At 58.6% G+C, this 11,850-nt stretch overlaps 5 protein-coding genes across 5 annotated transcripts; 1 reads left to right on the top strand and 4 right to left on the bottom strand.

Annotated features, from left to right (window-relative positions):
* Positions 1–345: 345 nt before the first annotated feature.
* On the bottom strand, positions 346–2,123 carry B0H64DRAFT_394714 (glycosyl hydrolase). The gene is made up of 2 exons (XM_062803707.1): positions 629–2,123; positions 346–531 (listed from the first exon to the last, which is right to left on the bottom strand). Exons 1-2 carry the CDS (start codon positions 2,039–2,041, stop codon positions 508–510), a joined length of 1,437 nt encoding a protein of 478 aa, XP_062658772.1. The 5' UTR covers positions 2,042–2,123; the 3' UTR covers positions 346–507.
* Positions 2,124–2,472: 349 nt separating this feature from the next.
* Positions 2,473–3,847, top strand: B0H64DRAFT_459175 (glycosyl hydrolase family 62-domain-containing protein; the record flags this gene model as incomplete). Its single annotated transcript, XM_062807435.1, has 1 exon — positions 2,473–3,847. Exon 1 carries the CDS (start codon positions 2,735–2,737, stop codon positions 3,845–3,847), a length of 1,113 nt encoding a protein of 370 aa, XP_062658771.1. The 5' UTR covers positions 2,473–2,734.
* A 563-nt stretch (positions 3,848–4,410) lies between these two features.
* On the bottom strand, positions 4,411–5,506 carry B0H64DRAFT_394710 (uncharacterized protein). Its single transcript, XM_062803706.1, has one exon. The coding sequence runs from the start codon at positions 5,032–5,034 to the stop codon at positions 4,465–4,467; it is 570 nt and encodes a 189-aa protein (XP_062658770.1). The 5' UTR covers positions 5,035–5,506; the 3' UTR covers positions 4,411–4,464.
* Positions 5,507–5,891: 385 nt separating this feature from the next.
* On the bottom strand, positions 5,892–6,239 carry B0H64DRAFT_394708 (uncharacterized protein). The gene has a single exon (XM_062803705.1). It carries the CDS (start codon positions 6,232–6,234, stop codon positions 6,016–6,018), a length of 219 nt encoding a protein of 72 aa, XP_062658769.1. The 5' UTR covers positions 6,235–6,239; the 3' UTR covers positions 5,892–6,015.
* A 689-nt stretch (positions 6,240–6,928) lies between these two features.
* On the bottom strand, positions 6,929–11,800 carry B0H64DRAFT_417029 (calcium-activated chloride channel-domain-containing protein; the record flags this gene model as incomplete). Its single annotated transcript, XM_062805214.1, has 7 exons — positions 6,929–7,256; positions 7,289–7,473; positions 7,900–8,937; positions 9,034–9,315; positions 9,517–9,811; positions 9,866–9,999; positions 10,604–11,800. 7 exons carry the CDS (start codon positions 11,798–11,800, stop codon positions 6,929–6,931), a joined length of 3,459 nt encoding a protein of 1,152 aa, XP_062658768.1.
* Positions 11,801–11,850: the final 50 nt, after the last annotated feature.

The raw sequence follows: 11,850 nt of genomic DNA, 5'->3' as shown, positions 1-11,850 counted from the left end.
TGGAGTCAGCGGGTGTAAGTGAGAAATCTAAGTGGGACCGCGGTTGACGTTGCGGGATGGAATCTCCATCTTTAGGGATTGTTTATTTACTTCATGGTTGTCCTGTTCGAACATTGTTTGGTCGACGCACCCCATGGTTTCTCACCCTCTTATCCATGATTTGGGCGTTAAAGTCCGCTTGTTTTATGTAGTTCCAAGTGGAAGCCGTGGAGCTGAGCCGAGGATTTCCGCGCCTTGGCTGCCGTCCCCGCAAGACCCGCTCCGGCGAGCTGATCGGATGCGGGGTAACCGGGCAGTGCCGGGATCCCTCCGAGTGTACCCAGCTTGGGCCAAGACCCTTCCGTGCCTTCCTTCCAACCCGACGCAGACCGTCAAAGCCGCTCTCTTCCGCCTTTCGCCTTCCGTTAAAGTTCAAGATCAAACCGGAGACTTGCACCCCGAGTACCGGGACCCGGAGCTGCCCGGAGCCGAGTGAGGTCGAGGGAAGGGTGGGGTTGAATAAGGCATCTAGCAATTACGCTCCATATTTGTGTGAGTCTCGAGTTCGGAATCGATTTGGAAATATTGATATGGTCAAGTTGCATGATTTATCACTTTATAACTTCATTTCCTCACCAACTCACTCCAGGGAAAAGGTCGTGTTCGCTTTGGTGTTTTCCGTAGACACCATCACAAGCGTCCCGTCATCTTCCAACCCAACAAACTGGTTTGGGAGATCCGATGCTTCCAACTGGACAACCTGGCTATCCTCAATCCCCGAAACGAGGTTGAAGCTCGCCGATGCCTTCGACGCAGCCGAGTTTAACTCACTACTCTCGTCGAACTGCACCCCTCCACCGTCTACCCGACGCATGAACACGCCGGGGTTACTCGCGGATTCCAGGCTGACCGTGCTTCCGCCCGCCAGCCCGGGATTCACGAACCGGAATAGCGTATTAGCCAACCCTGGCGGGTATATCGGACTCCCAGTCCCCGTGTAATACCACACATATGCCCCCGACTCCGCCCGCAGCCTGACCGGCGTCTTCCCTTCCGGCACGGGCATTCCAAAGTCCGGCGTCCCATCCTCCTTCCAGTACAACTTCTGCACCCGTGTCCGCCGGTTCGGGTCGTTCAGCGGGTCGCCGTTGATGTCGCGGTACCCACGGTCGTGGTACACCATGATGTCGCTCAGCCCGTCCTCGGACACGGTGAACGAGTTGTGACCCGGTCCCCACTGGTTGGTTTTGGCGTCGCTGGCGAAGACGGGGTACCGCGTCTTGCTCCACGACGCCGGGTCCATCAGGTCCGACCCCGCCGTCGCCGTCAGCAGGCCCATGCAGTAGTTCCAGTCGGTCGCGCTGGCCGAGTACGTCAAGAAGATCTTGCCGTTGCGCTGGATCACGTACGGGCCCTCGTTGACCTTGTACCCGACCCGCTCCCACGACAGTGTCGGCCGGGAGATGGCAACCGCAGTGCCGCGGATCGTCCATGGGTTCTGGAGCGGCGCGATCATGATGCTCGAGTTCTCGTCAGGCCGCGATGGCTCCTGCTGCGCCCAGATTAGGTACCGCGTGCCGTTGGCCACAAAGGTGGACGCGTCTAGGGAGAAGGTGTCCCAGTTGGTCTTGATGAGGCCTTTTTCTGTCCAGCTCGCCGTGAGGGGGTTGTTGCCCGTGCCCTCGAGCACGAATGCCCGGATGCGCCACTGGTTGGCCACCCCCAACGCCACGTAGATGTACCATTTGCCGTCGATAAAGTGCAGTTCCGGCGCCCATACCTGCCCGCTGCCCACCCCCGACGACTTACGCCGCCAGATGGTCGTCTCGGCGGCATCCTGTAGCGCTTGAATCGTCTGGGCCCGCCGCAGGATAATGCGGTCGAATGCTGGGACTGTCGCGGTGAAGTAATACCACCCGTCGGTGTGCTTGATGATGTGCGGGTCTGCGCGCTGCTCGATGAGCGAGTTTTCGTAGCTGACCGCCGGGGAGCTGAGGACTGGGGCTGCCAGCCATGCGGTCAGGACCGACACGGCGGCGAAGAAGCCGCTCGAGATGCGCATGTTCAACCGTTCCTCCACACCGGTCTGGGCTTCCAAGGCTGGGCAACCGAACCTAATCGATGGAGCTAGAGACGCCAACCCCGATCGCTTGTCGTGATGAGCGGGCCCCATCCTGGTTCCGGAAGGGAGGTCCCGCCGGCTATTTGTACGAGCAGCGCTTCTCCCCGCACAACAGTGGACATCCGCCCCATACGAGCCGGTTGAATACGGGGAAGGGTTCTTGACAGCATCATAAATCCCGGGTATGCGCTCCAATGATCTGTCTGCCATCGCAATATCCCGTCATTAAGGTACAGATCCCATGGCTCCCACGGCTCCCAAGACTCCCTCGCTAGTCGCCCCTTGCATAAGCCACCCAAGAACCAGGTTAAACCGCCGACCCCCAGCCCCCATCATGCCTCTTGGCTAGCCCTTCTCCTCAGCTAGAACCATGGATCATGTCCAAGCGAGCGGGACGCTTCCTGGTCTGCATCGTCAACTTCCGTGTCTGGCCATGGGCGCCGCCATGAGGAGGTCCGATTGGGGGCGGCGCGTTTAACCGCTCGACGACGACTAACACGGCTTCCGGGCCCTGGGATCGGCAATTCTATTTCTCGGCGTCCTCTGGTCATGATATAAAGGGCCCAATATATCGCGTTACCATTTTCCATATGCCACGCATTTCTAACCCACCGGCGAAGTAACCTGCGCAAAATGCGGTCCCTCTCTGTCGCCGTCGCAGCCCTTTGGGCCGGCGCAGCCTGTGCCCTGCCCACCTCCGACTCGTCAACCTCCTCCCTCGCCGCCCGCAAGCCCGCCAAGGCTGCCGTCCTCCCCAACAAATTCAAGTGGACTTCGACCGGCCCTCTGATCTTCCCCAAGGATGACGATCGTGAGCTCGCAGCCCTCAAGGACCCCACCATCATCGAGACCGATGGCACCTACCACGTCTTCGCCAGCACGGCCAAGGCCGAGGGCTACAACCTCATGTACATGAACTTCACCTCCTTCGACGAGGCCAACGACGCCGACTTCTACTATCTCGACCAGGCGCCCCTCGGCGTCGGTTACCGCGCGGCCCCGCAGGTCTTCTACTTCGCGCCGCAGGAGCTGTGGTACCTCATCTACCAGAACGACAACGCCGCCTACTCGACCAACCCGGACATCAGCAACCCCGCCGGCTGGACGGCGCCCAAGACCTTCTACACGGCGCGCCCGCAGATCGTCGACGACAACATCGGCGAGGGCTACTGGGTCGACATGTGGGTCATCTGCGACGACGCCCTCTGCCACCTCTTCTCGTCGGACGACAACGGCCACCTGTACCGGTCCGAGACCGCGCTGGCCGACTTCCCCGAGGGCATGAGCGAGCCCGTCATCGACCTGGAGGACCCGGACCGCTACAAGCTGTTCGAGGCCGCCTGCGTGTACGCCGTCCAGGGCGGCAAGGGCAAGCAGCAGTACCTGCTCCTGATCGAGGCCATCGGCACCGACGACCAGCGCTACTTCCGGTCGTGGACGTCGGACCGCATCGACGGCGGCTGGGTGGCGCTGGCCGACACCGAGGAGAACCCCTTCGCGCGCGCCAACAACGTCGAGTTCGAGGGCGGCGACGCCTGGACCCGCAGCATCAGCCACGGCGAGGTCATCCGCACCATGCCCGACCAGACCCTGACCATCGACGTGTCGGAGCCCCTGCGCTTCCTGTACCAGGGTATCGAACCGGCCAAGGATGAGGGCGAGTACAATGCTCTGCCGTGGCGTCTGGCCTTAATCACCCAGCAGATCGAGCCCAAGCCGGAGCCGGGCTGCAAGCCGCGGCCGTAAGGTTTGGTGGGTTTATATGTTTAGTAATATATCTGTGCCGGAAGCGTGTTAGGGGTGTCATAGGAATACAAACTATCTACCTATTGAAAATGCTTCCTGTGTTACGGCCCCGTTGAGCCCACCAAAGAGGATCGACCTGAAGCTGAGCAAGGAGCAAGCGTGGCAGGTGTGATGGCAAAGCATGGCAGCTTTGCTGTCGGCATCATGAAATTGATGCATTGCCGGATGCTACCGCAGCGCTGATATTTCCACACGCAGCGACGTAAGGTGAATGGGATCTATCAGGATGACGGGTGTGGATGGAAAGGTCATCTACACGAACGAGTTACATTAATCTCGGGCGAGCAACGGAAAGGAGAGGTATGGTTGGTATTCTACAATGGAGCGTAGCCCCAAGCTGAACGCAAGTGTAAAGTGGATGACATGAGGCCACGAACATGACATATAAGTAAGTACCTAGGTATATAGTCCAGCCAACCCCAGCCACAAACTCCCACGCTTAGTAGGTAAGGTAGTCAACAAACTCCCTGGTAATAACCGAAGTTTAAATCCCAACCCTACCCCTCCCCCCGCTTCCTTAACGCCATCCACTACCACAGCCAACTTCCAAACCCCCCTCACGGATACCGACCAACCCCCCCAATCTGCTGCTCCCTAGTCTGCGAATACGTCGTATACCTCGGCGTCGGCGGAAACCGCACCGGCGGCGGCACCGTCGTCCACGACCCCCTCCCACCACCTGTGCCACCACCACCACCACGCGGACCCCACGCCGGCCCACCCCTCCCCCGCTCCCTCATCTCCCCATCATCATCGTACTCATCATCGTAGTAGTAATAATCCCGATCATTCTGCTCGCGCTCGAGCCGCCGCCGCCGCCGCCGCTGCAGCGAGAGGATGCAGCAGACGAGGAAGATGAGTGTGGCGAGCCCGAGGACGGAGCCCAGTACGGCGCCGAGCTGGGAGGGGGTGAGGGAGGACGGCGGGGCCGGGGTGATTTGCTGGTCTGTGGGTGTGGGTGCCGCCGCGGGGGGTGGTGGTGGGGTGGTTGGGCTTGGGGCGTCGTCGTCGTCGTCGCCGCCGACGCCGAGGGTGACGAGCGCGGTGATGGTGGTGAAGGGGCGCGTGATGGTTTGGGTTATGACGCGGGTGCGCACTTCGAGGTGGCGCGGTGTTGTCACCTCCATGGTGTTGTTGGTGGCTTGGTGGGGGACTTGGGGATTTTGGGATGATGGGAGAGCATGGCGGTGAAGGTCAGGGGTAAAGGGGGGACGGTAAGGCTATTCAGGACTTTAGATGGGCTTTATGAGGGGCTGGCCGTCGAAGAACTCGATTGACTGACTCGACCAACCGCCAAGATGATCCCGCCTCGAGACCACCTTCTCCGATGCACGCCATATCGGGTAGCCTATCATCGGGGGAGCTTGTTCGAGGCCACCAGATGAGCCCTTACCCATTGCCTTATCCCTTTCTAGGCATTAGGCTGCAACGACCGCTCCTGCATGACTTGCAGCTTTCAAGGTGGTGTCCTAGTGGCCCGACGGATGCAGTTGGAGGGTGGGTGAATCCCACTAGTCCCCAATCAGGACCGTCCGGTGATACCTGAATGCGACGTGCCGGCAGCGGCGCTCTTTACGTTGGGGGGCGGGACGCGACCCGTCTTCTTCCAAGGGAGAGGCGGTGTCCGCACCCCTCGAGATGCAGGGCCCTCGCCAGGACAGCAGGGTTTCTGGGATCTCCCGGCGTTGACAAACTTCGAGCAGCTCTGCCAACTGAAGGTCATGCATCACCAGGCAGCTGACAGCAGGATCGCAATAGTGGCAGCCAATAGTTGTCCAAGACGACATCACCTGCATCGACGCCAAGCCGTGGTGCAGCGGCAGGTCTGGATGATCTGTTGCCGGGAACTTACCATGTTAGTTTGTCGTGTGGGATTGGTCCAACATCCAAGAACAGAGATAGATATCCCTATTACCACTGGACTGTCACACCTTTGACATCACTACTATGTGAGCGGGACAACTGCATGCGTTATGAGCCGAGAGGTAGATTTAACGCGAACCAACCCTACGAACCTACAACACCCCAACGAAAGTCAAACTGCAAGGTATTGGCCTCGGGACCCAGAGTCTCTTGTCACCTGAGGGTGGGAGGCTCAACCTGCCACGTCACGGAGTATCTCGTAAATCACGACGGCTAAGTGTGGGTGTGGTGGCAGTGACTACAGCGACAGGTCCGTGGCCGTGTCGACTTGTTTGTTTCCTAAGGGCCGGTCCACAGGGAAGAAGTGAAGCGCTCATAGATAGGCCTAGACAAAGATAGCACAGTGACAGGCCGGCTTTGGCGAAAGCATGAAACGACCAACAATACAATGGCACAAAGGCCATTCACCTCCTTTGTCTTGTCCGGTCCTCGCAGGACAATGCCAGAACGCCACGGATCCGGGTATTCATATCGGGATAATAATAACCAGTAACCAGCGAATACAAGGTAAGAGAACCTCGAATGTGCATGGATGCTAGTCAAGATCCGGGATTGTGAAAGTACCTACATAACATATGTTTTCTGCACATGGTCAGAACACACTGCTTTAACAACCCAGCATCCCAACAATCCCCCTATAACTATGACTCCCTCTTCTCTCTTTCAGTCCACGCTGTCCCACATCGTCTACGTCAAAACTGCAACAACCCAACAACACCACACACTCACAACCGAACAGTCACAATGTTCGACTCACCCCCCACCTTGGAACCTTCAAACGGCCCCCCAACGATCGTGGTCGCAACCCACCCTTCAACCGCCTCCCCAACCATCATCATCTCGACCCTCTCTGCCCTTGCAGACTTCCTCGCCCACATCACCCCCTGCACAACCCTCTACCTCGACCTCGAAGGCGCCAACCTCTCCCGCCACGGCACCCTCACCCTCCTAACCGCCCATCTCCAGCCCTACAACACAACATACCTCATCGACGTCCAAACCCTCGGCAGCGCCACCTTCACCACCCCCGCTAGTAGCACACCCACCCTCACCCACCCCCACAAAGCCTGGCCCCTCTCACCCCCCCACACCCCTCCGTCAACCTCCCAACTCCACGACCGCCACCATCACGAACACCAACAACAACAAGAACAACAGCGAACCCTCAAAACCATCCTCGAAGACGCCTCCATCGAGAAGTGCCTCTGGGACGCCCGCGCCGACGCCGACGCCCTGTGGTGGCTGCACGGCGTGCGCCTGGCGGGGGTCTTTGACCTGCAGCTGCTCGAGTTCCTGACGCGGCCGGTGTGGCGGCGCGGGCGCTTTGTCAGGGGGCTGGCGCGCTGCGTCGAGGCGGATCTCGTGCCGAGTCTTTCTGCTGCTGCTGCTGCCGCTGCTGCTGGTCTTGCTACTGAGCCGAGAAGGGCTAGGGCGGGGGCTGGGTGTGATGTGGGGGACTGTGTCGGGGAGTGTGATGCCGAGGAGTGGTTGGCCGTCAAGAGGGCGGTCAAGGCGGGGTTGGCGGGGGATGGGGATGTGTTTGCGGCGCGGCCGCTGGAGAAAAAGACGGTGCAGTATTGTGTGGGGGATGTGGTGCTGTTGCCGAGGCTGAGGGCCGTGTATATGCGCAGGGCTGGGGTGGGCTTGGGGACCACGGGGTTGGTGCTGAAGGAGAGCGGGCTCAGGATGGAGGCGGCGATGGGGGAGGGGTTTCAACGCGGTCAGCAGGACATGGCGTTGGGGCCGGCGGTGGCGTGTTAGCTGCAGGGGACGGGCTCGGTCACCGAATCCGGACCAATGAGTATTAATTGATATGATTACAACTCCCTAAATTAAACTGACACAATGGTTTCTTTGCTCTATAATCCAACTTCATTCCACATCCCCTTTTTTGATCCCCTCTGTTCAGCCCCTCTGTGAAACCTCTCAGTTCGACTCGGAGACGAACTGAACAACACAACCCACACGCCGTTCAACGCTTAGTCCAGTTTAGGCTGCCGGCTTGTTGACTCTCCACCCTTGGCCTTCCTGAAAGCCTTCATCAGATTGATACCCACCTGAGCGCTCACGCCTTCTTCAACCTGTTTCGCAAAGAAGGCATCGCTGCTTGTCGCCCGTATCGACCTCCCGCGTTCCCTCTCGGCGGGTGTCACCATGAGGTTGGCCTTTCGGTTAGCCTCGATCTCCTCCAAGTGCTTGACCCGCGAGAGGTACTGCGCATTCCTCTGCTTGCGAATGTGCTCGGAGCCGATCCGGTCGAGGACGAAGCGCACCATGGCACGCAGGCCGAGGAAGATGTGCTCGCTCACGAAGATGGTGATGGGGAGAGCCCACCACGCCCCGCCGGCTATGGTTTTGGAACTGTAGAGGTGGACGATAGCACCAGTCGAAATGCTGCCGGCCCATGCGAGGAAGTCGAGCGAGGCAATCCATGGACCGATGCCGTCCGTTCGAACAGGGGCGGGACGTTGATGCCCTTGAGTCAATTTGAAGAAGTCGGTTCGCAATTCGATGATGTTGTTGAGGAAAAAGCCGATTGAGATCAGGGGCCAGACGGGAGAGAAGAGGGCTAAAGTCCCGAACTGGAGGGCAATCTCAGCAATGTCGTCTTGGACGTTATACGGTTCTAAAGTTGCTTGCCTCCGTGCACTTTCGAGGATTTCCGTTTCGTTTGGGTCATCGTTGGCAATCGAGGAGAAGTCGGAGGATTCGGCCTCGGTGGTACGAAAGTTGCGGTACCATTCAAAGAATTTGCGCTTAAGAACCGGCAGCAAGTTTTCCTCGAAGAACGACGACAGTTGGCCAGAAACCGTCAGGGCAATGATCTCGGTGCGTAGTCTGTCTCCGTCAATGTGATGATTGTGTACATGTCCCAGGTGCTTCGACACGTAGGACCCGGCAAGTTTCCTAGCAAGAGACTCGAGCTGAGGGATGAGCCGGTCGCCGAACGGAACATAGAGAAAGGCGGTGATGAAGATCGGGAGGTAGTTCGTGATTATCTGTAGAAAGAAGAACTTTTGCGTGCGTGACATGTCGTAATTGTCCTCCGTCCGGTGGTTCTCAAAGTCTGTAATCAGGGTGGCAATGGACTCGAGGTGACCGTTGATCTGCGGTAGAGCAACGCCGAGCAGGATCGTGGGAACGTATTCCTAGGATATCTTATTGGTATTGGAGAGATTGATGAGGCGACTGAATGCGCTTACAATGATGTTCTTGTAAGGGCCGTCGTAGCCTTCAGACACTAGCGTCTCGAGAGCAAAGACGCCGAGTATGATTATGCCCAGAACGAGAGTTGCTGCGGCCATGACTGGAATCTGTAGGAGCTGACGCAAAACTTGCTTTCGTTTCGAAACGTAGTGCCTCTTTCGGCCTGTGCTGTCCACGACTATTCTCTCCCATCGGAACTGAGGGCGGTTCACTTTGACGGTACCGACGCCCTTGACGTCCCATCTGATGCTGAGGTCGATCTGCTGGATCTTCCAATACTCGAGAAAGACGGTGCACCAAACAGTGGTCAGGATGGCGTATGTGGGAGAATAAGCAGGCAGGAATTGCCAGGCGATCAGCCCGGTGATGGCAGGGAATGTAAGGAACACGAGGTAGGCCTGGATGAAGGCAAAGTAGAAGGCAACCTGATACACGTGAGCCAACGGGCCTATGCAAGGGTTGAGAGAACGGCAAATCACCTTCGTTCCGAACAGGTTCCGGATCTGATCGAGGTCACTGTTGGTCAGGAAGAACCGACTGCTCAAGTGTTTCAAAAGGGACACGTTGGTGGGTTCGTCGTGCAGAGGGAAGATGCTGTCGATGTTCTCCCACTGGCCCCAGCCAGGGGTGATTCCCGCTCCGCCATTGGACTTGGGCCAGTTCACCAAATGGTAAACGGAAAGGATGTCCTCGGCTTCGAATGCGCCGTCGACAACAGCATTCTTCGCCCCACCAGGATGGGTCTGGACGATTCCATACAGCCAGTCCTTGAGTCTGACAGAGCATTCGTGAGTGGCTTGAAGCGAGAGGTGAATTCGGGATGCTCACCGAGAATTGTAGACGTAGCTTCCCAGAATCTTACGGGGAGCCTTGACAAAGGCTAGAAGAGTGTCGTCATGGCCGGCTCGCAGCTCTGTCTGAAAGCCCACTGACTCGAGGTCTTGAACCAAGGCAGTGATTTCCTTGTCGGCAATGTCCGGGTCTATCGGGGTCAGCTCGGGGTTTAGGGAGACGCTGAGGAGCTCCGGCTACTTACCCACGTCCTTGTAATTGTAGACGATCACGTATTTGTCGTTATACCGCTGTCCCTGGCGTGAGATAGATCCTATCTGTATGGCAGGGTATTCCATTCCTGGATGCAATGGCGAGGACTGGGACGTGTTTTGACACCGGCCGGGTCTGTCCACGTTTCTAGAAGAAAAGAAGAAATGTGAGCGGACAGGTACCAATAATCTCACCGAAAAAGAGGAGAGACAAGACAAGAGAATACCAAGGCCGGGCCGGAATTAACCAAGTGCCAACCAACCGCGTCAGCAGATCCACATGTGGGGACAATGGACGAGCCAAGGTCTTGTCGAGAGCGGTTGGATGCCGTGTATGCGTCCAGGTACACACAGTAAGCATTTCCGGTTCGATCATAAACAGGGTAGAGCGGCACAGAAGGTTGACAGGGTTCGGTAAGGACGTTGGCCAGCAGGACCTCACCGCCCGAAGATAAATATCATAGTTGTCTAAATACTACCTACCCCCCTGTCAAAGTTTCTGCTCCCTCTCCTTCTTCCACACGGCGTACTTGCGGTAAATATCATGGCGGAAAGTCTGCTTCAAGCCCTCCACCGTCTCGCCAGCGAGGGGAAGCGACGGCTGAACGGCACCAAGTCCGCAGAGGTCATTCTTGCGATCAATGAACCAAGCAAAAGACATGCCGCCGCCCCATGACATGGTCTTTTCGCCGTACCAGCCCTCAAGATCCTCCAGCATCAGCAGGCCGCCGAGACCATGACCGAGTTTCGTCCCTGCGTCCGTTCCCACCCGGAAAAAAACCCCAGTCGGACCCTGCATAGCAGCACGATGCCCCTCAACTGCGTCAGGGCCGATGTGGTTTTGGAACATATCCTCCACCGTCTTCGGCTGCAGTAGCTTCCCATCATTGGCCAACAGAGACCGCAACACCTTGACATAGCCCTCCCCGGTCATAGACATGCCATGACCGCCAAAGTCCCCCTGGCTGCGCCTGTTCATATCTCCTCCACCACCCAACACAGCGCGCCCCACCCCCTCCGGATCCTCCGGGTTTAAATCCACCAGACGCGCACGCACACCGTCCCCCCTCACGGGGTAGAACTGCGCATCATCCGGCGCGATCCCCAACGGCGCGGCGATGCGGCGACGCACATGGTCACCCAGCGAGACGCCGGTAACGCGCTCCACAATACGACCGGCCCAGTCCAGCCCGGGCCCGTACATCCACGCGGTACCCGGCTGGAAGGCTAGCGGGTAAGCAAAGGCCTCCTCGACGGGCCGGCGCGCGCCCGCCGCCGGCTCCGTCTCGTTGCGCTGCCTCCACCGCACCAGCCGCGGCACCAAGAAGTCGTAGCTCAGCCCGGAGGTGTGCGTGAGCAGCATCGCGAGCGTGACGGGCCGCTGCGCGGGTACCGGCTGGGCGCCCTCGTCGTCGCTCGCGAGGACGGGCAGGCTGGCGAGTTCCGGCGCGAGCTTGGAGAGGTCGCCGTCGAGGGAGAGGAGCCCGTCTTCGACACACTGCATCGCGGCGATGCTGGCGATCAGTTTGGTGGCCGATGCGAGGTAGAGCATGTCGTCGAGCTGCTGCGGGCGCTTTTCTCCTGAAAGGAGGGTGCGCTCGCCGAGGGCGGCATTGTATGTGAACGAGCCTGACGCGTTGGTGGCGCAGATGACGCCGCCTTTGACCTTCCCCGAGGTGATGGCGGTTTGGAAGGCTGTCTCGATAGTTTCTGAGGCCATGATGAGAGTAGGGTGAATCGGGGGGATGTTGAGGATGGTGTTGAGGGGAG

The sequence above is a fragment of the Chaetomium fimeti genome (genome assembly GCF_033439085.1).
Source record: "Chaetomium fimeti strain CBS 168.71 chromosome Unknown B0H64scaffold_4, whole genome shotgun sequence".
In the NCBI taxonomy this organism is placed as follows: Eukaryota; Fungi; Ascomycota; class Sordariomycetes; order Sordariales; family Chaetomiaceae; genus Chaetomium; species Chaetomium fimeti.
Note: the sequence above shows the minus strand (reverse complement) of the source record. Positions and strands in the feature narration are given on the sequence as shown.